The sequence below is a fragment of the Anarhichas minor genome, unplaced genomic scaffold (assembly GCF_050575085.1).
Source record: "Anarhichas minor isolate MPS153535 unplaced genomic scaffold, ASM5057508v1 ptg000040l, whole genome shotgun sequence".
In the NCBI taxonomy this organism is placed as follows: Eukaryota; Metazoa; Chordata; class Actinopteri; order Perciformes; family Anarhichadidae; genus Anarhichas; species Anarhichas minor.
The window spans coordinates 16,153,727-16,176,391 of record NW_027466486.1 but is presented as its reverse complement, the minus strand read 5'-3'; the positions used below and the strand labels follow the sequence as shown (position 1 = coordinate 16,176,391).

Below are 22,665 nucleotides of genomic sequence, written 5' to 3'. Positions count from 1 at the left end.
GTCCATTATGTGGCTCATAGACCAGATTCCTCTTTCAATCCAAGCTCCGAAGAACAGTGGTTTGTGTTTAGTGAATCCCTGTTGTTCCACATAATAGTGTAAAGAGAAGTTGATAGGTGGTTTGAGCGAATCAAAACGAAATAAAAAATCTACATCTCACACTTTATGAAAAATTGTATTGGGGATGCAGTCCCATTTCAACTAAATAACACCCTTCACAACAGAGAAATATATGGCGTCCACTTTGCCCCCTTTAGTTGAACCATGCCACCTTTTATAATGTCTTTGTTTTAGCAGATTAAGCTAATCATTTTGTCAGAGATTTCTGGGGAGTGAGCAGGAAAAATGTCCATCTTGACCTGGACAATAAAACCCTTCCAGATAAATGTTGTTTCCCTCTTTAGCCAGCAATTCAAAATTATTTTACATTTATCAATGTTTTTGTGAATGTTGTGAATTATTTTATTATCAAGTGGAGGATTGTCTCTGAGCATACATCAAAGAATGAACAGTTTGTGTGGATGTCCTTTCTTAGACTTTGGAGGGTGAATTTTGTTGGATAGAGCCTTATCTCATAAACTTACCTCATGTTGTCTGGTAGCACTGTAGACATTTAGAAGGTAAAGTCTTTCTTCCAAGGTATTTCTTGCACACATTCATTCCAATAGGACCCTTCACACCCTGGACACAAGCTGTTCCAACTCCTCCCCTCTGGTAGGCGCTACAGAGCTCTGTACGACAAAACCACCAGACACAGGAACAGCTTCTTTCCACTGGCCGTCACTCTCATGAACAATAAATAATATTGCACTACTACCTCTGTTTGCACTACTGTATTATATATATATATATATATATATATATATATATATATACACTTTTTTTGGGATATATTTATACTTATATTGTATATAGCTGTTAAATGTTTATACCTACATCTGTTCTACTTTTTTGCTGCCCTTTTTTATTCTTATATATTTTTCCTTGTTTATTTTAAATAGTGTATTGTATGTACATTGAGAGCAGAGTGGAAACCGGAGACAAATTCCATGTATGCGTACGCATACATGATTCTGATTCTGATTCTGATTCTGATAAGCTTATATTTCTGTTATTATTTCTGTGACCATAAGAAAAGCACAATTTTCCAACAAATAAATGTACCAGTTTTGTTCTTCCAAAAGACTCAACTATTAATCCAAAACACAATACCATTTCATGACAATCAAAGTTTTAAACAGTGTACATAGAAAGCACAATCGTTGTTTAAGATAATAAATATAAGATAGAAAGGACAATACAGAAAAAAACTCAAATGAAATTAAATACAAGAAATACATTAATACAATTTCTAAAAGAAGATTGAATTCAAGTATTTTCCGATATGTAGTTAGAATATTCAATTGCACACATAACTGTTTATTTTATGAACTTTCATTTTATGAAGTTTATCAAATGTGTTCGAATTGGGAAAGAAAACAGAAAATATCGCTCATTTAACAAAAAACCTGTCCCCATTAAATTCACCAAATTAACAATAAAATCAGAATGTATTAGGATAATAAACTGGTAATTTTTTTCTCGAGCACCTCCCTCGTCAAATGACGTCATGTTCCTGCGACTGTTTATGTGCGACATACCGTCATGGCGCTGTTTCCAGCTTTTGCTGAATTACAGATTGACAAAGTTGAAGATTCGTCCAAAGGTGATCACTCTTTCATGTAGCTTCTGTTTTAGCATGGGTTGATAGTCCCCTTGATGCTATGTTTTCACTGTGTTGAGAAGATAAACCTGTTGAACTACGAGCTAACTCATAGTAACTGTCCTAACGTCCGTCCACCGTTGCCTTTGACTGACAGACGTTAGCGTTAGCGTTAGCTTATCTTCTTGTCAGTGAGTTTACATTCCTCCACACGGTTGCTTCTGAAAGCCAGGATACCTATTTCTACCTATGGCTACTATTTTGTTTGCTTCGTATTTCATGCTGTTGTCAGTCAGCTTCATGTAGATTTGATTTTAATACTATCCAGGATCCTGATCCTCTATGGCAGTGCAGGCATGCCTTTGACTCATAATCTGTCATTTCTGTACTCACTGAGTTAACTCAGTCTGGTTTCTGGCTTCCTAGACTTTGGTGTACTTACCCATCGTGTGGCTTCAGCTTCTCCATCTAATCTTCAGTACTGTAGTACGAGAGACATGTATCCCCTGCAGTATTAGGATATCATGTGTCCACATGGGATTAAAGAAAAAACAGAAGTTACAGCTGTGATACTACACCGCATGTAAACACTCAGTGAGTGATACTCACCATCAACATCTCTCAGTCCTCCTGCTGATTACTGAATAACGTTTTTTAATTCTTCTTTTAGAACTAAACTGGCTGACCAATACGAGTTTTCAGACTGGGGATGCCCTCTCTCTGCACAGTCGCTTTGTTGAGAAGACCAATGAGAGGCCGAACGAGAAGGAATCGAGGTACAGATCAAAACCCAAAGCTAGTTTCTTTGCTTGCAGACACAATACTGGACATTCCGCTTTACATGTTCAACCTTGTGGTTCGTAGCATCTTTTAGATTTCCTCTTTATGAGAAAGCCAATGTCAGTGACACATGCTGCGATTTTATTGTTGCTTCTATACGATTGTTTTATTACATTTTCTGATCTTTTTACATTACGCATTTCTCCTTTTGTTTTCAGTTGTTTCTATGTTGTCATTCTTCTTGGTTGCGTCTGTTTTTTCTTCATTCTGTTCACTCTCACACACAAACCCTGTTTAGAAACTTGCCAAAATAACTTTTCCCGTACATGTATTAGAAGTACGTGAACATTTGTCAAATACATTCTTGGTTTTGCTTGAGGCAGGTTATTAATGGGTAACGTTGAGTTCACCTTACAATCCTTAGTGTTGGCAGAGATGTGAGTTCTGCAGAGGAGGAGGAGGAGGAGGGTAATGTGCAACCTAAAAAGAAGAAAAAGAAGAGTGAAAAGAAGAAGAAAAAGAAGAAAAAACACAAAAAGAAGAGTGGGAGATATTCGGACAGCAGTGGGACAGACTCAGAAACCGTTTTCCCCAGTGACCTCAAAAGGGTGCAAGAGGCAGACAGGTATAGACGCACACTTTTACATCACACATGCTTACACTCTTAAATGTTCACACAATAGCACTGGCTTGCTTCTGTTCTGTATTGATGGTTGGCGTCTGTGCTGCCATGCAGTCCCCAGGTTGCTCCGTTAGCAAGCTGTTTCTCCTGGTTGGATGACCTCCAGTTGCCCGCGAAGCAGCTATTCTGTGTGGACCGTAAAGCCGACCCAGCCAACTGGACGTACAAGTCCCTGTACAGAGCAGACGTAGCCAGGTAACACACACACACACACACACACACACACACACACACACACTTACACTCTGCACCACGAGGGCAATGCCCTGGCATGTCCTGGAAGTGTGATGAAACTCTCCATGTGTACCAGGTATAGGAGGAAAGGCAGCTCATCCTTGGGTCTGGACCCCCGCAGACAGGGAGTCAGCTGGGAGGAGTCAGAGTCAAATAAGAAACATAAAGGCAGGGACAGGAAGAAAGCAGCAGACAGATACTTCTCTGCAGTCAGTCGCCAGCTGCTGAGGTCCGAGCCCCCTGCTCCCACGTTACCTAGGGTTCCTGAGCTCGGCGATGCCGTCGGCCCCTCCTCCTTCATCCCTCTGGGTGACAATGAGGAGAACAAAGGAGGAGAGACAGGTAAGAGATTTAGCCTCAACAGGCGGTGAAGGGGTAGGCTTAACCATCTCAAAAAGTAAGCCAAAAACCTGGTGTTGTTTTTTCAATACAAAAAAATGTCACGTGTCAATCCAGGTGTCAGAGTGCTGACATGGTCAGTGAATCCTCTCGGTGTGTATGACTCCTCCACGGCCCTCTGGCTGCAGGGGAAGGGGCCGACGGAGCAGACGGAGCAGCGGCGGCAGCAGGACACCCAGATGGGGCAGAGTGCGGCGCCTTTGGCCGGGAGGACGGAAGAGTTTAACAGGCGGCTCAGAGAGCAGCCAGCAGACGCGCAACTATGGATAGAATTCATACGATACCAGGTATGACGAGACTCTCCTTCTGTTACTATATAGACTGCCTCTTTGTTCCGCTTCACTTGCCTTACAATCAGCTTTGAATTGAGAGGATGTGCTGTACATTTTGTTTGTGTAAATGTTTATGTGTCAGTGCTTGCGTGCGTGGTTTGTACACTTGTGTATTACAATCAGGTTATTAAAGGCCTTATTCTACATATTTCTGATAATCAACAAATCCCAGATTAAGACAAAAACCAACAATGTGTTAGTCTGTCTCTCAGTATTTTCCTACATCTCCATCTGCTCCGAGGCCCTCAGGCCATTCATTTCTACTGAAGATGTAAATATATAAATTTATATATATATTTATATACTTTTCATTCTTTTAAGGAAGGCTTAGTCATTTCTTAAAACAGCTCGTGACTGCACAGTTTTTAGCAAATGTTAGTTAAAGTTAGGATTTCAGGATTTTATTGTCATATACATATACACATATACGAAATTTTACTTTGCACTTAACCCATCCCTAGCTTATTGGGAGCAGTGGGCTGTTGAGAAGCGCCCGGGGAGTGGTTAGGGGTTCAGTGTCTTGCTCAGGGACACTTCGGCACAGGACATGTAGCAGCCAAGGATCGAACCGAAATGTTTCCTCGAGGACAATAAAGTTAAAGAAATTTAAGTTGAAACCTATGTTTGTGCACACTGTAGAACCACGGACCGTCTCACATGCTGGATATCAAATCACATGTTTTCACGCCCTCTATGTTCTAACTTTCAATATGTATCGTATATATGACACCAGTGGGATAGTCATATTAGCCGACTATCATCAGCAGACCAATAATCTGAACTCTACCTGTTAATTACTTTTCAACGATTAAATGGTTCCTGAAGTTATTCCTGTGCAGCACTAATTCTAAACCTCCCTCCTCTCCCTCTCCAGGATGAGCTGAGTGCGATGGCGTTTGGAGGCGAGGAGCAGCAGCAGCAGGGCAGCGATGCGGCCGAGCGGCGTAAGTCTTCCTACAGAGCGGTCCTGGAGAAGAAGCTGAGCATCGCGGAGCGCGCAGTGGCCACCAACCACGGCTGCGTAGCTCTGCAGCTGGAGAGGCTCAGGATCTGCCAAGAGCTCTGGGAGCCTTCGCTTCTGGCTAAAGAATGGAAGAAACTGGTCAGTCTACAGTCTTTGTGTGTTTCCATGAAACTCACGCAGGGCTTCTGTATTTTGACTCCAGCTGCGGTTTATTCCTTTGCTCTAAAAAGAGTGGAAAATAGCCGTACTCTACATTTTGTTTGTGGTTTATTCAGTGTCACTCCTGTCAAGCCTCCTCCACATTTAAATGGATGACTATAACCATGTATTGAATGCTTCTCTGAGCATTTTTGTCACTGGCCAATGTTGACGTGTCTGTAGACCAAAGCTTATAGTAATTCTAATTGCTAACTAATGCTAACTCCTGTTTTATCTCGTGTCTCAGGTGTTCCTCCACCCAAACAGTGCCCCCTTGTGGAGGGAGTATCTGCTGTTCACCCAGAGCTACTTCAGCAACTTCACCGTGTCAAAGGTCAACGCCGCGTACGGGAAGTGTCTAAGCACGCTCAGTGCGGTGCGCGACGGGAGCATGGTCTCTCACCCGGCCCTACCAGGGCTTGAGGAGGATATGTTGGGTAACAGAGATGTTGTTTAGCCTTTACTTAGCCAGTGTTTCCACTACTTATTCAGTTACTCAGTTTCATCACCAGCTTCTGTCACAAGGCGGTCACACCTGATGCATCATATACGTATTTGTTTGTATGCTCAATGCTTATTGAAAGTTGATGTAATTGTTCCTGGTTGTCTTTTCTTTCTTTCTGTCCAGATATCTTCACCCAGCAGTGTCATTTCCTGCGTCAGTCTGGTCACTCAGAGAAAGGAATTTCTCTGTTTCAGGCCATGATCGACTTTACTTTCTACAAACCTGACAGCGTACGAAAACTGTCCACCAAGCAGCAGGTAAACACACACACACACACATACACACACACACACACACACACACACACACGCACACTCTAAGCAATACAACTTTACAGACTAATCCTAACTTTAATAGTCATTTGAATTGCAAATCTAAGCCAAATGCTGGTGATTAATGCAGCCAGTCATTTCTTTGCCCAGACTAAGAAATAGTCAAGCACATGACCTCCCCGAAAAACCACAACTTGTAATTTCTTCACTTCAGTTTTTGTATCTACGACGTGGTAATTAGGGAGCTTCAGAGGTGCTGGGAGGTGGATCTTGTCACCTTTGGACAGAATTAGCAGAACTTTTCACCACTTGTAGTGCTAGAGAGTGATGCTTTTACCATCGGTCTTGTTTGTATTGAACATGCACACAACGACACACACGCAAGCAGCAATACACATTCCTCCCAATGGGTTCATGCTATTCAACTGATTGACAACTGATGCATAGCGGTGTGCCAGCAGAGGCAGTGAAGAAGAAGTCTGCTAGCTAGCAAACATGGGTGTAAACATCTAAAACTAAGCAAGAAAGCAAAAGATGTGTACTTCTCAAAATGTTGAACTACTTCTTTAATGAAGCAGACCAGCAAAACGTGGTCACTTAGAATGATTGTTCTTTTTATGGGCATTGAAAAATACACCAGAGGACACCCACCAGTGCGCCTAAATGAGCAGATTAAATTCTGTTTTTATGTGTGTACAGGTTGAGTTCTTTGAGCCGTTCTGGGACAGCGGGGAGGAGAGGGTTGGAGAGTTGGGGGCCAGAGGCTGGAAAGCCTGGATGCTCCAACAAGAGCGAGGAGGGTGGCTACAGCCCAGTGCAGGTGAAACACACACTGTTGATGTAAATCCTGGAATAATCTCTAAATTGATTTGCGGGCTAAAATCATGAAAACGACAAGAGAACCAGAGTCATGTTCTCGTGTGTGTGTGTGTGTGTTTGTGTGTTTGTGTGTTTGTTTTTCTGCAGAGGAAGAGGACGAGGAGGAGGAAGAGGACGAGGAGGAGGTGAAGGATCGGAGCCAGCCCAGATGGACAGTCTGGTTGGACGTGGAGCCGTCTCGTGAAGCAGCTCACTGGCTGCCTTGGAGGCCCGACAAAGCCAAGGGCCAGTCAGAAGTGGACTGTGAGGACCCGGACAGACAGGTGCTGATTTAAAGTGTCTCTGCTCATGTGTGGCATGTGTGGAAGACCATTTACAGTATGTGAAAATCAGAATACATTTGCCAATGTATGTTGCACATACAAGGAATTTGTCATGGCGGGTGGTGCATAACACTAAACAATCAACAACAATCAACACAGTGCAAGAAATAGAAACATATAAAAATTTACAATAGAACATAAAAAAATATAAAATAAAGTGCTCAACAAACAGATAACAGGACTATAAACAAATGACTTTGTTTGACTTTTTCATCTCCCTCTTTCTCTCCAACTGTAGGTGTTGTTTGATGACATCGGCCCATCCCTAATTTGTCTGTCTTCACCAGAGCTCCAGCTCTGTCTTCTTCTGCGTTTCCTCTCATTCCTGGGGCTGCCCGTAGACTCTGTGCTCTCTGCTGCCCCCTGTCAGCCTGGCCTGCTGCTGGAGAACCTTTCTCTGCTCACTCATGGTAAAAAAAACTACAGTCCTAATAAAACAAACTAGCTATTTGTTTTTTTTGATGTTATAAACAACTTGAAGCAAATCATTGACACAAAGCTGACTTTATGTCACATCCTAGGTAATGGTCTCAAGGGTCCTCTGACCTCCCACGACCTGCCTGACCCCGGGGTTAACTCTGTGGGTCACATGACCACTCTCCAGGGAACGAGGAAGTGGGTGGGGCTTGGGAAGCAGGGCGAGAGGTTTGTCACCAACATCTTCGGTGTGGTCCAACCGGTCCTTCCTGCCCAGCACCGAGCCGCCCTGTCACTCAGCTGGATGCAGTACGAGAAACTCAAGGTAGGAGTCGGTCTACTGGACTCCAAGTTAAACGTTGGAAGTAAAAGGTCAACTTTCAAAGTCAAAAGCACTGATTTACTCGTATGTGTTTGCGTGTCAGGTCTTGCGTTGCCTGCGTGGCGGCAACAAAAAGCGACTGCGCTCTCAGGGCAAGAGCAGCAAGCGGATTGCCAAGCAACTGCTCAAAGAACCCGACAACCGCTCGTCGTTGGTGCTGTGGCAGGAGTACGCCCGCCTGGAGTGGATGCTGGGCAACCTCGAAGAGGCCCGCAAAGTCTTCTCCACGGCCACGGCCATAGAGGGAACCAAAGGGCTGAAGAGCCCCGCCCTCTGCGAGTTGTGTCTGCTGTGGGCCCAGCTGGAGGTGGAGGACGGCTCAAGCGCGCGGGGGGGAGGATTAGCAGATGTCACCGTGTCCCCAGCTGTTTGTGTGCTAACCAGGCTGGCAGAAGGAACCTCCTCATCCTCCCAGTCCCTCTCTCCGGTTTCCATCCTGAAAGCCAGGAAGTGTTATGAGCAGGCTCTGACCACCGGCTTGTCAGCCCTGGACCAAAGCCCCCACAACCCTCAGGCCAACAGAAAAGGTTCCTTAACAACTTCTGTGTGTTTCATCTGTCACGGAGCCGCTACATGTCTTATAAAAGGCCCTTATCTGTGGTTTTGCATGTTTTGGCCCATTTTCTGCTGTTACTGCTGCTCATTTTTTCCAAACATACTGTCGCGTTTGTTTGCATTCATAAGTGCATTTCTATCAACTTCTTTGCAGCCAGTGTTTTCTAATCATTTTGGTACAGCATGAAAATCAACTTACAAAGCCTTGGAACTTGTGCAAAATATGTAATCCATCACAATTGGGTGAATATTTGATTGTCTTTATACTTGTATATCTTTATAGTTGTCAATTAATGCAAACACTTTTATAGTCTTTTAAAAAATGGTGCTCAATAATGTGTGGTATAAAGTATGTGATTATTAATAATTGTTCTGAAACATGGAACAACAACCTTCATAAACAACTCATTATTGCCAGTTTCGCACCAGTCCAACATTTTCTCACCTGTCTACCAATACCAAGTGCTGATCGGATACCGCTGCTCTCTTTTTCCTAAATTTAAAACTTCACTATGTGAAACTCATTGGAGTCATTTCCATGTAGGGTAACATGAGACCAGGGATAGCTGGGATGCTACAAGCTGACTTGTCAGCTTGTTGTGATTGAATACATGTCATTGATAGCAGAAACACTATTGTTAATGTTATTAGTAACAGCTGTACTTTTCCTACGATGACAGGTCTGAAGGTCTCCTGTGAAAAACGGTCTATCTTTCATTAATTTGATCCTCTCCTCTCATCGTTCCACCAACAGGTCACGAGGACCTGCGAGGAGAGAAGCTGAGGCTGAGAGGCCTGACAGGCTGCTACGCTCTCTTCCAGTACCTCACAATGGGCGTCCAAGCAGCTAACACCGTCTACAGCCAGGCCAGAGAGAGGACGGAGGAGCTGCACCACACGCTGACGCAGCTCAACAGTAAGGAGGAGGCCAACCTTGCTGGCACTGATGCTGGCCAGTCTGCGGCTGACTCCAGCCATGCCAGCAGGCACTATGTTACCAGGCTAGCCTCTGAGTGTGAGGCATTGGCAGTGCAGCAGGCGGCGTTGCTTTGGCACCACAACAGTGTCGGTGTGTTTCCACTGGCAACCCTGAGACAAATGCTGACCTCTGCCCTCGCCACCTGGCCCGGCAGCGCCCCTCTCTGGAGCATATATATACAGGTGAGCCATTTTCTACTCGTAAGATACCAAAACTCATTTCTTTTTTGCATCATCGTGGGTTAAAATCAAATCAATCAGTTATTGGCAAGGAGCTTCTCTAGTTTTTGCACTTATTCTGTACCAGATGAGTCCTTGTGTACTTTGTCATAATGGCCCTCATGCGACCCGTGTTTCAGGTGGAGAACCGCTACCATAGTGCTGGCCGGGCGCGGCGGTTTTTCCACTCTGTAACCAGGCACAACAGCAGCGTGGTGCCACGCCTCTTTTCCATTGTTGCTGAACAACAAAGGAAGCAGCTGGTGGATGCTGCTCAGAGGTAAGAGCAGGAAGGATGATGGGTAGGTGCGAGGTTATCCTGCACTCATGTTGTATGGGAATAAGCATTGTAGCAACTTCTTAATCGAGATGCCATGATCATAGTTTACTCTAATCCTCCTTTCATTATATTACGGGAGCAACTGAGAAAACAAATCTTGGTGTTTAATGTTTATTGTCATCGTAAAAATATACAACGAAATTCAGTTGGCGACTCATCAGTCAGTTCAGCAGCAACAAGGTAAAAAAAAAAGTATAAAAACATTAAGACAAGACATTTGTTATTGCAGAAGAGAAAAGACATATTGATGTCAAAATACTCTTATGATTATTTATTTAAATTATTTATTTTTACATATATTTGGCATGTAACAAGTGATTAATGAGTAACACAGGATTAAAACTGGGAAGTGTATTTTTCATTTCACTAGGTATTTAAGGAACGATTATCCTCACAAACCTTTTCCCCCCAACGCTCTAAGGCAATAACACCGGAGAGAGAAAACTATTTCTCAGGGCTTAAGCCAAGAATCTATCAATCTATCACAATTGCATCACTATTAATATTGTATATGTTTCTGTGGTCATTATAGGTCTTGTTGCCATGGTGCTGCCTTGCCCATCCTGCCAGAGAATGGCCTCAGCACCCGTATCCGTGGACTGTTTGAAAGCGCTATAGCAACAGAGATGGGTGCTCACTGTCCTTTACTTTGGAGGATGTACATGCACTTCCTGGTGAGACGGCAAATAACACTCACACATTCACATGTTTACTGATATTGTGAGGACACTCTATTTGCTATCCTTGACCAGTCAGTTAAAAGAAAATACAAAGTAGGGGAAATTCATAATCCTTTTTTTAACAGTTATCTAATCATACTCATAACGGCATAGTTAGACGTCACTGAGAGGGCAAATACCTGCTTTTCTTTTTTCACCGATTCAACTTGTCAGTAAGATGATAGATGAACACACGATGGACGTGTGGCAAAAGTTAAACGTATCAAGGATCAAGGCAGAAAGTTAGCGTCTAGCATTAAAAATATTTTCAAAGGAATCAAATTTCAATAATTGCAGAAGCCTGCTGTGCCTTTAATATCACATTTTGTTCATTCTGTGTGTTACTCTCTGACCTTAAAGTGCATTATTTTTTCTCATTTTCCAAAAAATGTACTTGGTCTAAGAACTAACACGCACAGAAAGACCAGCCTATGCAGACTTACTTTGTGTAATTTGCACATTTGAATATACAAATATTGACAGTCGGTAAAGTCTTATTTCTGCGCTGTGTATTTGCAGGTGTCGGAAGGGAAGGTGGATAAAGCCACAGGGATCTTCTACAAGGCCTTACAGAATATTCCCTGGGCTAAGGTGAGCTACACACAGAACAGTGATATTCCTTCACAGCAGCTGACCTCTGGCTACTTCATTTTTAAATTGTACATATGATAAATCAATTCTCTCTCTCTCTCTCTCTCTCTCTCTTTGTGTGTGTGTGTGTGTGTGTGTGTGTGATTGTGCATTAATGTAAATTTGCATTTATGCAAATATGTGTGTGTTTGGCGCGTGTGTGATCAGGGTCTGTACATGGACGCAGTGCAGCTGTTCCCCGAGCATCTGCAGGAGTTTGTAGATCTGATGACAGAGAAAGAACTCCGAGTCAGACTGCCTCTAGAAGAACTGGATATACTACTGGAGGACTGAACACACACACACACACCTCATTCAAGAACATGATTTTGCTTTACTGGCAACATGCCAATGTCGGCACACTTGATGGCAAGAAAAGGAGACACACAGACACACACTCGGATGCATTCACACACATTTAAAGAGTGAACTAATGATTATCCTTTGTACATGTGTTTTAGTAGCAGATACTGTTAATAAATATATTGTTCTAATTCATGTGTTGTGTAGGTTGCTTTTGCATACCTTTCAGTGCATACACACTGAGGTTGAGGGCTCGCGTTTCAAATGAAATATCCCATTTAAAAAATTCATGACATGTTTATATTAGATGCGATTGTAAAGGGCAACTGCATATTAGAGATTAATGAAATAATTGTAAACAAATACTGAGATAAATGAGAAACATAAAAAAAAGATTATGGAAAATGTAACTTAAAACTGTATCAGCATTTAACTGAAAGTTCAAATGCATATGCCTCAACTTCATAATGCTTTGGACACCCCTGTTTTAAGAGACACCAGGTGATAATGAGGTAAAATGACATTGTGTCACTGCACCTTGGTGATAGACAATCTTACCCAGTAACCAAGAATAGAAAAGAAGAGGCTGTGGCAGTGTCAAGTTCAGGAAGTTTTCACTTTACACATGGTGATAGTTTTTTTTAGTGAGTTCTAGCTTTCAGTCATTTTGTATATTCAATGTCATCAATGCGTCTGCAAAATGTCACAGAGTTTAACAATGCATTGTTGCATTATTTAAATAATCTAATTGTAAGATTAACATAGGGAATTCAGTTTTAAATTTATAAGTCCGCGGTAAATTTTATTAATTCACTTCCTCAACCCACCTGTGAATTACCTGGAAGTTTCATCTGCCCTATTTTATCACTCACATCACAGAACATATTATGTACAGTGCACAGTGGCGGTGGAGTCGCTCCCTCCTGCCGTTGTTGCCGTGCCGTGGTTTGACGCATTGCAGGTCCGCCCTGGCCAATCAGCGGTCTCTGTTCAGTGTGCAGAATATTGCAGGTCTGTTCTATCCAATCATGATCCGCCTCTCAAAAGCAAAACCACAACTTCCACAGTGCCGCCAACCCAAACGTATCCTTCCGCCTGCATAAAACCCTGTGTAACGCAAATTAGTCCGTCACTTTGTCACTTTCGACAGATTAAAAAAGTAGTAAAAATAGATACGAGGAAACCTCTCGTCTTTTTCTTTAAAGTCGAATGACCACTATTATGAACGACTCAATTATTGTAAAAATAATCCCCCCCCAGGCAGAATTCTCCTCTCTGGGCTGTATTTTATAAAACATATAACCTACTGTGATAAAGAAGATTAACGTTTTTGCCTGAAAATGCAATATTTCTGAAGGCGATTTATTTATAAATGAAGATGCTACACACACATTTGTATTAGGCCTACAATGTCAACCCATGTAGGTAAATGTAGACGCCTGTTGCAGTTAATCGGGTACGGATTACACTAATATTGTGTTTATGACGTTGATGCTCGATGGTGGGCGCCAGATTGTGTGTTTTATGATTGCATATGTTCATAACAGAAAAGTGGGCTTCATTTCATTTGGTATTGTGAAAGCCGAGTTTCACACCAGTCGATTTATCTAAATCTCTGAATACACAGCATCGAGGGTGGTTTGGGGCAAAGCAGACCACAGCCCAGGTTTACTGTATGTCATACATGCACATCTGTTAGGGAATGTGCACCACTAAAGTACAATATCAACTAAAGCAGGCCCTTCGTCGGTCGTTCCCCCTTCTTGTAAAGGGACCTTCTATTAAGAGCTTATTTTCTGTACATTTTCCCAATACAATTGTATCTAATCACATCGGAACAAACAGAGTATACAGTGCACAGAGGGCGTTAGATGTGGTGTCAGTAGCTGCGGTCCCCAGAAATTAATCCAGTCTTTCACAGCATGCAAACCCTTTCACATAAAGTCGTATTACCGTCGCTTCTCTTTCTGAGTGAAGACATTTTTTTCAACTAGGAAACTCGAATAATTCAAGAATAACATCCTTTCATAAAACATATAAAACATGGCACCCCGAAGACGGGTACGCGCACATCAGCAAGCTTGTATGCGCATGCACGTTTGAGGAGACGGAGTCAGGACGCCGCACTGATCGAGAGAATTTCCCCAGTGCGGAGGAATACAGTGAACCGTACAGCAGTAGTTCGTCCTGCCTGCCCGCCTCCAGCCAGCCTTGCTCAGTGGCAACCTTCCATTTCCTCTCTCCCTGTAGCGTTAGCAGACCAGCGTTCCCAGCTCAAACAGACATGGTGAGTATTTCATCAACCACGGGTTGAGATATGTACGACTTGAGATAGTTTTGAGTTGACTGAATGCCAGCCAGGCGTTTTTTAGTGTCTCCCGGATAGTGGTTTTGTTGGAGGAATATCCTGCAGCCTCCATTGCAGAGAGCGCGAGTAGACTTGTACTGCAGAGTTAGAGCTAACTAGCTGTTAACGCTTAGTGGCTAGACAGAGAAGCTTATCACACCGTTGTTGCTTAAGCTCGTTCCCGCCATCAAAGTTAAAACGGTGCTTGATGTGATGTCACACTGAAGGGACACTACTTGTTACAGGTGGCCGCTCTTTGGCAGTTGTTACGGCGGTTCGGTCGGCTGCCAATGTTAGCATCACAGCTAATGTTACATCTGACAGCTGTACCAACAGTCAACTAACGTAACGGATGCGTTTCTGTGTCAAGAGTAAGAGTAACGTTAGTTTGTTTCCACAGTGAAGCTGGCGACGCGATTGTTGGTGTTGAGTCTCTTCACATATTTGTTTGATGCCGGTGTTGCACAGACATTAGACATCCAGCTACAAACAGGACACCTGGTGGAGTAACATATTTAACGTACACTGCTCCTACAGCTAGTCACCCTTGAATATAGGGTCACACATTATCATAACTGTCACCATAATAATCATCCGCAACAGCTATCAAAGTACAACATGTAACCATTGTAAAAACCGCATTAGTAATGTCAGAGTCCTAATGAGGTCACAGAATATGGTGTAACACCTGTACGTTGCCACACAATAAACACAGATAAACCTATTATTTCAACATGTCAGGGACAGTTAGCATACCGTGTTCCAGATCACCTTTTTGGCTACTGATTGATGTTAGATGAAATACGTTGTGAGAAGATTAGATTACATGGTACGGTGGACCTTTTCTTTAGGCAATAAAGCTACACATTTAGTTTGACAGATGTAATCTGCTGAACACATTGTTGGCTCCTCTATTATGCAGTACTTCAGTTAACTAGTTATGTAATTACATTTTTTTAACCTCTTAGTCCTGCAGCAACATATCACTTAAAGTTAGGATTGTAGTGGATTATTTTCTGGATCACATCCTAAGTGAATTTTGTTTGTTTGTGTCTTTGACATTTCCTCCTTGACTAACACAGTGGTGTGTGTCTGGCTTTCTGTCCCAACAGCTCATTCACATTAAAAAAAAAAAACAGCAGGTCCATCTTTCTAGAAGACCTGGGTCAAAAAACGGCAGACTGTTTTTTTTACACTGTGTGTGTGTGAGAGAGAGATATTTGAGGCATTTGCATGATGACATTACTTATGAAAGATAATTCAATTTTTTTTGTAGCCCATAACTTTTGGTTACCTGAACTGAAGTCAGTTAGATAAGCTTAAAAACCAAGTTAAGTAATTGACAAGTAGTCTGACGGATTTGTTCACAATGAATGAGAATAGTAGGTTGAGCTGTGTTTAACAAATTAATTTTCATTTGAATGTCCCTGTTAGATCTTTAAATCGTATCAAAATGAACATTTTGGCCAGGCTTCTGTAGCTGACTATTGAATTAGTTACCAGGCTGGTTTATGGTTACTTTGGCTGCACGGTTGACAAAGTGTAATACAGGAAGCGGTCACTGAGATTGAGACATCTCTGTTACCATTGTCATGGTTCCTTTCTATTTGTGGGACTTGTTTAAGGCAGAAATACTTGTCTTGTCAGTCATCCTACTGCAGTCGGAGTGTGAATTCAATGTGTTCATGGTTAGCCCATTTGAAGTGAGATTATACTGAAAACGAAATATACATTGGTGTGTTTTTCTTGTGTGTAGCTTTATTTATCAAGAACCATTTTAATATCAAAATCACCACATTTAGAACTGTTGCTAGTAATTACTGATTATTCTTGATTAATTTAGTAGCAGGGGAGGAATCACTACATTTAAATAAAACGTTCTATTTTCACCCTAAATCTCTTGTGAATCATAGGGCCTACATGCTGCACTCACTATCACACTAGCGTTGCAGTGCCTTGAGAGGAATTTGGCCTGCATATTAGAGGGGTTAGCAGCTTGTTAACCACTGCTAGAGCGCACACGCATGCATTGACACAAATCCTCGCTGTCATTACCATCAGCATAATTCTGAACGTCTAATATGTATTGCTTCACAGTACTCTACCTTGTAGAGGAAACCTCTCTTTTGACCATTATCATCTTCAACATTCTGAAAAAGATTCAAATATCACAACTAGTGATCTCCGTGTCTCTTATGTGAAAAAGGTGTTAAGTTTCATAAGATAACTGCATTAGTGACAGCGTATGCCATGTTGCTAATATATACTATTTCTGAATTAACAAGAGTCTAGTACATCAAAATAGATATAGAATATAACTCATGATGGTTTTCGTGAAATGCAATGTTACTCATGACTTGTGGAAAGGAAAATAAAATGTGTAGATTCACAAGAGGACATTCTCCACTTTTGAACATCTGGTTAGAATGCAGTTTTGCACATTCTATCTGTACCTTGATGACAGTATAGACTTAGTTTTGTAAGAAGGGCGGTTTTCCATTTTTGGCTCATTTACTGAAACAAACCTTAACTTGGGACTGATGTCAAATTCCTGGGTAATTAGTGAGTCACTCACAGAGGGGGCCATTTTGTGTGACCCATGATGCTGTCTAGGAGGTCAGATGACCAGCCAACTGATCCTCCCTAGGAGTTGCAACTGTAGCAGTGAGATGACAGGCCACCATTTAGCACATGCATACAACCTCCCCCAGTCTGGACACTGTTACTCTCACACACCTTAAATCAATTTCCTGACACATTTGGGTGACCTCCTCTGGCCTGGTGTCTATATACACACACACACACTCTGTCTTTCAAAGTGTTGAATGCTATTCATCTATTGAACGACTGCAGGAGGTGGACACTTCATCTGTACATCCATCTTTACTGTTCTTCTGTTGGGGAGATGGACAGACAGCGGACCTTCACTGTCATGCCCAGCCTTACACCACACACGCACACTGACGTGGAGGTAAAGGGAGTGAGGTTCTCTATCGCCTCATCCAGTTGGAGTCCGATGCAGTCAGGGAAAGACAGCGTCTGGTCACGTACACTCACAGCGCCGCAAGACACAAGGACAGAAAGAAAGATCGACGGTTAAGCAGACAGATTTATTGAGAGACAGACGGACAAGTAACCAGGAAAACATCAACGGACCAGCTTTTCCATCAGCTCATGGAAGAGAGAGACCTCGCCCGTCAGGTCAGTGCCAATACCCTGACCTTTACCACTCCAGAGGGATTGTGAAACTTCTGTAATCCATCCAGCCACTCACACTGGATGGATTGAAAGACGAGTCCTGCAGTTATCCTGTCAACTGACATGTGTCCATCCAGCTATCTACCTATCCAGGAGGACTAAACACATCATCTGTTTTGCCATCTTCTCAATCTAATTTTTTTTTTTCTCACCCATACAGTTATGTAACTGTATGGTTTCCATAGAGAGATGGAAAAATCTGCTGTCCATCAGATTTACAAATCGGGAGCGATAGATGTCTAGCCGTCATTTTTTCCTTCCACCTATTCCTCCCACCCTGAGACATCATTCCTGCCCTTCATGTCATCCTTCCCTCCCCATGCTGCCTAAGAACGTTGCCCCATACCCAGCAGAAGATGAGCTGGTTAGCCTGTCTACCGTCTATGACCTCTTGGATGAACAGCACTATTACAAGGAGCTCATCCAGCAGCAGGAGAGGAACTACAGAGCCTTCCTGCAGATGCTGATGGATTCGTCCTCCAGCCGCATGGACAGCATGGTTAGAGAGATGCAGGACCTGAGAAACTGCCTGCAGGGAACCAAGGCTGAGCTAGCCGAGGTTAAAAAACAGGGCGTCCAGAACGGCAAACGGGCCGAGTGGCTGGCTGAAGGCCTGGTGATGGTGCGAGGGCAGCTGGATGGCCACAGCGTCAAAACGGGAGCAATCGGGGGAGGTGCAGGAGTAAGAGCCGTGGATCTGAAACAGCGCAGAGGAGGTGGTGGGTTAAGGCTGGATGGAGGAGGGAAAAAAACAGCACCAAAAGCTGCGATGCTGGTGGCCGACCTCACAGATATCCACTTTGATGACATAAAGGTTGTACACAGATGCACACACAAAGTGGAACGTATGGGTTAGCGAAAGCTTTCAGTGTCACTGGGTGCTACATTGGTGTTAATGTATTCCTTGGATAGCCAAAATATACTACTGTCAATGACTTGAAGAGCATAGCCTGTGTCTGTGGTTCATTCTGGTCACTAGATGTTAGTATGCAGGGCGCTTGGTCCCCAAAATGAAATGGATTTAAAAAAACAAAATTGTGGCAAATGGTTGCATCACTGTTGAGTTTGTCTTACAGTGCAGTTCATAATGGTTCCTTGAATGATGATTATGGCCGCAGCGCTTTACCTGCTATGACCAACGCTTGTTTTAATGGGAGTGTGCCGCCTGCCTCTATTCGTGTGTGTGATCACGTATGATGGCTGTAAAGTATTATAAATTGTGTTGGTTCAGGATAAAGGCTTTTTTAAACTACTTGCTTCCCAACCAGTGCTCTAATCTCTCCCATTCTTCTGGTTTTTGTAATTTAGGCTGACCAACTAACAGAAGAGCAGATTGCAGGTAAGGTGACAATAAAATCACTGCATTACGATTTTTAGCGATAACCACATATTCCCTGCAGAGGTCCATTCATTCCTGCATCACTGGAGTATCAGCTGCTGTTACTGATATCTTTCCTCATCCTGTCCTCTACCTACTGTGTGACAGAATTCAAGGAGGCCTTCTCCCTGTTTGACAAGGATGGAGATGGAACCATCACCACTAAGGAGCTGGGCACCGTCATGAGGTCACTGGGTCAAAACCCAACCGAGGCTGAACTCCAGGACATGATCAACGAGGTGGATGCAGATGGTATGATGATTCCTCCTCAACATGGGGAACCATTTAGTTAGACTGGTCTTTATGAAATGTATTTAACTATATTGACTGGTGGTAACTATGACTTGCTTTCTCTCACCCTCCAGGCAACGGGACCATTGACTTCCCTGAGTTCCTGACGATGATGGCGAGGAAGATGAAGGACACTGACAGTGAGGAGGAGATCCGGGAGGCGTTCAGGGTCTTTGATAAGGTAAGCCTAGATGTGTATGTTCTGTGTTACCAGAACAATAATTGATTCTTAAATGTATATCACATTTTTCTCATCAGCAGTTTAGCGTTGATATACAAAACTCATTCATCTGAGATCAGAATGTCCTTACGCTAAGGCTGACAACTAAGGAGGGACTACTTTCTCTGACAGTGATACTTGACTGTCTCCATTGATTGACTGTAATGCAGGGTGACAGTGTGGTGCATTCAATGCGCGCGAGGTAGACAGCCGCCGTAGTCCTGCTTATTATTATGCCACAGTCAAATCTTAAATTTTCTTATTAAAATATCATTTTTACTATTGGGATATATATTTAAAATTTTCACTGAGAGCCGCCTGTAATGCTGTATGTGTGTTGGGCAGGACGGCAATGGTTACATTAGCGCAGCAGAGCTGCGTCACGTGATGACCAACCTGGGAGAGAAGCTGACAGACGAGGAAGTAGACGAGATGATCAGAGAAGCAGACATCGATGGAGACGGACAGGTCAACTATGAAGGTACACTAATACAAATATAAGTATAGTATAAGTACATTTATGGAACAAGGCTAAATTATGTAAGACGACAGTGTGCGAAATACCTGCTGCTAATCGGGGGGGGGGGGGGGGGGTTAACTTTTCTAAACTCAAAATTTGCTTTGCCGACCATTTGCAACAGCACCACCCATGGATGTAGTCCTTACCAGAAACTACAAGGTTTTAGATGGCGAGATACGAGGAAACAATACAATATTGTTCTGTATTCTTATTTGTGAATAAATGTTTTACAGTTTGAATAATGGATACAGTTAGACATATCATATATATCATATCATATCATATATCTTTTAAAATACTTTGTAGACTTACAAGACATTTTTAAAGATTTTTCCAAAACCGTTGTTTGGGTTTTCAAGTGTCAATCAAGGGATCTTGAACCCTCCCCCGAGAGACCCCCTATATTTGGCACACTGCTGATAGACATAAGTCCTTAGACTGATCAATCATAATGTATTCACTGTGTTACAAGTAACAATTGAAACACTGTTCCTGATCACTTTTATTGCTGTTTTTCCCACAGAATTTGTTCAGATGATGACTGCCAAATGAACTGGGCTCACATTGAAGACAAAGAATCAGTCAAATGTTTCACTTACCTCTTATTGCAAAAATCTACATTTGTTCATACTGTTCTGTATAGACTGAATGTTGGAAAACTGATAATCTGTTCATATTCACAAGCTCAAAAAAGGTAAAAAAAAAAAAGACAAAGAAAAATTCTAAATGAATCTCTCTGCATGTACTGGCTTGTATTCCCGCCCCCAGCGCTGAGCTACCCAATCAGATCTCAACCTTTTAGCCAAGCAGCCTCTCTGCAGCTGGCTGGTGCACCTCTGCTTCCTGGTTCCATCTGCCTGATTTCATGATGATTATATGGGATGGCCAATGGCCTTTCTTCTATGACTTCCTGTTTTCTTTCTTCTGTTCTTCATGCATGCAGCTTTAGATGGGTTACTGTTGAGAGCCCGATGGCAGAAGGCTGTTGGCCTTAGGTTGGCCTGGGACCCACAGAGAGGAGGGAGAAGGGTTAGTTGGCAGATGGATGGGAGTGAGTAAACCAGCGGAACCTTTTGCAGTTTGCTCACCTAAATGAAGTCAGACACAACAGATATTTTTAAGAACAATTTTAAAATGGAACAACTCATTTTAGAATCTGTGTTTCTGGCATGATGGTCTTTATCCTTTGTGTGTTTACCTTTTTTGAGGGGGAAGCTTGGGTGGGGCAAAGATTTGAGCCCGTGGGATGTTTTGGGGGGGTTGGGTGGGCTTTTAAAGGTGATGATATACAAGATCAACTTTGGGGCAATGTGGTTATCACTGAAGCATGCTTAGTGACAGTATATTGCCTCAAAGGTTGCACTTGTGATTCTACGGGGTGTTAATTTCAGTTTAGTGGGGACAGGGTCGGTGCTTTGCAGCATTTCTATCTTGTGTTTGTGTGTGAGTTTGCGTGTGTGGGTGCGGCGAGGCCCGGCCCAGTCCAACTGTTCTGTTCAGTTCAGTTGATCTGCATTCCAAGTTGTACATGCTAGTCTTTACATTTTGTTTTTCCAATAAAATATCATGAAGTAACATCTCGTACTGGGTGGTCTTGTGTTTTCTCTGTGAGGGCAGATTCTGTGGGGGAAGTGCTGCTGTAATGACTCATCTGTGCTACTTATTGCATGCAAAGTCTTTGTGAGAGTGGAAGTGGAAGCACAGACACTGAAGCCCACTTACAACATATTTTGGGGGGGAGTTGGTCAGTCTTTACATTCCTAAATCTAAATGAGCAGAAGATCAACAAACGAGACAAGAACATAAACAGGACTAGTCTCAGTCTTTCATACAATATGAGTATTTGCATAGCAACTCAGTGATTGCACTGTTTTCTAAAGTAAAGATAGAAATGAAGGGTCAGAAATAAAGTATTACTGAACAAACCCCCTCCATTTATTTAAATGTTCTCCATGGTTTCTTTATTTATCTTGCCTTAGTGATGGAGCTTTAAACAATCCACAGAGCAACACATTTACAATGTCCCGTCAACCTACCAGCCGTTTATTGGAGGGACGAGTTGTTTTAAAGGAGCATTTCTAAAACATGGGACTGTGGACGAACAAGCGAGTGACGGTGATGGACACCAACATGTTCCCATGAATCTAATGGCTGTGTGTGTGTGTGTGTGTGTGTGTGTGTGTGTGTGGGGTGTCACAAGGACTTCTCCAGATCACTGAAAACGTCTTGTCTGCAAATGAGGTGTTGCTAGGCAACAGCCAGGCATGGGGTGGGTGGAAGTGAAGGAGAGGGAGCAGAAAACTGAAACTGTGGGAGTTTGAGGAGAGAGCAAGATAGGAGACAAGGGGGGGGAGAGATGAGGAGGTTGAGAGACAATAATAGAAACCCAGGACTTGCGGGAGAGGAAGCGAATGAGGGATGAAAAGAGAAAAGCGATTCACAGTGCATCTTAAAACCCATAAAACCTCTCCTCCTAAAATACCACCTCCTCTCATTCAGAAGCTATTCTGGCTTTCTTCAGCAGATGAAGTTGTTGTGCAGTCTAACAAAGAACATAAAGACTTCTGTCTGTGCTTAATTACTGGGGAGCTGTGTCAATAACGAGTATAGCTTCATGTTTGCACAGATGCTACTTCCTAGAATAAATAAAAAGGTAGCTGATGATTTTCACGATGGCACTGATGAAACAGACAGAGAGATGGAGACGACCGAGATGCACAGTTAGTATCGTTACGTAACGGTCTGAAGTGTATTCATATATCGTGCTGCTTGTTATTAGCGAGCTGCCACTCCAACGTTATTAGCAGGGTCTCCAATCCAGAGGATTCTCTCTCACAT

At 42.8% G+C, this 22,665-nt stretch overlaps 2 protein-coding genes across 2 annotated transcripts; both read left to right on the top strand.

Moving 5' to 3' along the window:
* Positions 1–1,553: 1,553 nt before the first annotated feature.
* Positions 1,554–12,004, top strand: nrde2 (NRDE-2, necessary for RNA interference, domain containing). Its single transcript, XM_076107527.1, has 19 exons — positions 1,554–1,705; positions 2,373–2,478; positions 2,907–3,107; positions 3,219–3,359; positions 3,475–3,740; positions 3,855–4,084; positions 5,004–5,231; positions 5,539–5,728; positions 5,920–6,053; positions 6,768–6,888; positions 7,035–7,210; positions 7,509–7,680; positions 7,792–8,012; positions 8,113–8,596; positions 9,379–9,785; positions 9,962–10,101; positions 10,694–10,835; positions 11,400–11,471; positions 11,679–12,004. Exons 1-19 carry the CDS (start codon positions 1,645–1,647, stop codon positions 11,802–11,804), a joined length of 3,618 nt encoding a protein of 1,205 aa, XP_075963642.1. The 5' UTR covers positions 1,554–1,644; the 3' UTR covers positions 11,805–12,004.
* A 1,966-nt stretch (positions 12,005–13,970) lies between these two features.
* On the top strand, positions 13,971–21,411 carry calm1a (calmodulin 1a). The gene is made up of 6 exons (XM_076107533.1): positions 13,971–14,100; positions 18,727–18,757; positions 18,905–19,048; positions 19,162–19,268; positions 19,653–19,788; positions 20,351–21,411. The coding sequence occupies exons 1-6, from the start codon at positions 14,098–14,100 to the stop codon at positions 20,377–20,379; spliced, it is 450 nt and encodes a 149-aa protein (XP_075963648.1). The 5' UTR covers positions 13,971–14,097; the 3' UTR covers positions 20,380–21,411.
* Positions 21,412–22,665: the final 1,254 nt, after the last annotated feature.

Coding starts and splice junctions, on each gene's coding strand:
- nrde2 (XM_076107527.1), top strand. CDS start 1,645: ATGGCGCTGTTTCCAGCTTTTGCTGAATTACAGATTGACAAAGTTGAA. Junction 4,085..5,003: donor TAGAATTCATACGATACCAG/GTATGACGAGAC, acceptor CTCCCTCTCCAG/GATGAGCTGAGTGCGATGGC. Junction 11,472..11,678: donor AGAATATTCCCTGGGCTAAG/GTGAGCTACACA, acceptor GTGTGTGATCAG/GGTCTGTACATGGACGCAGT.
- calm1a (XM_076107533.1), top strand. Junction 19,049..19,161: donor CAACGAGGTGGATGCAGATG/GTATGATGATTC, acceptor CTCACCCTCCAG/GCAACGGGACCATTGACTTC. Junction 19,789..20,350: donor CGGACAGGTCAACTATGAAG/GTACACTAATAC, acceptor TTTTTCCCACAG/AATTTGTTCAGATGATGACT.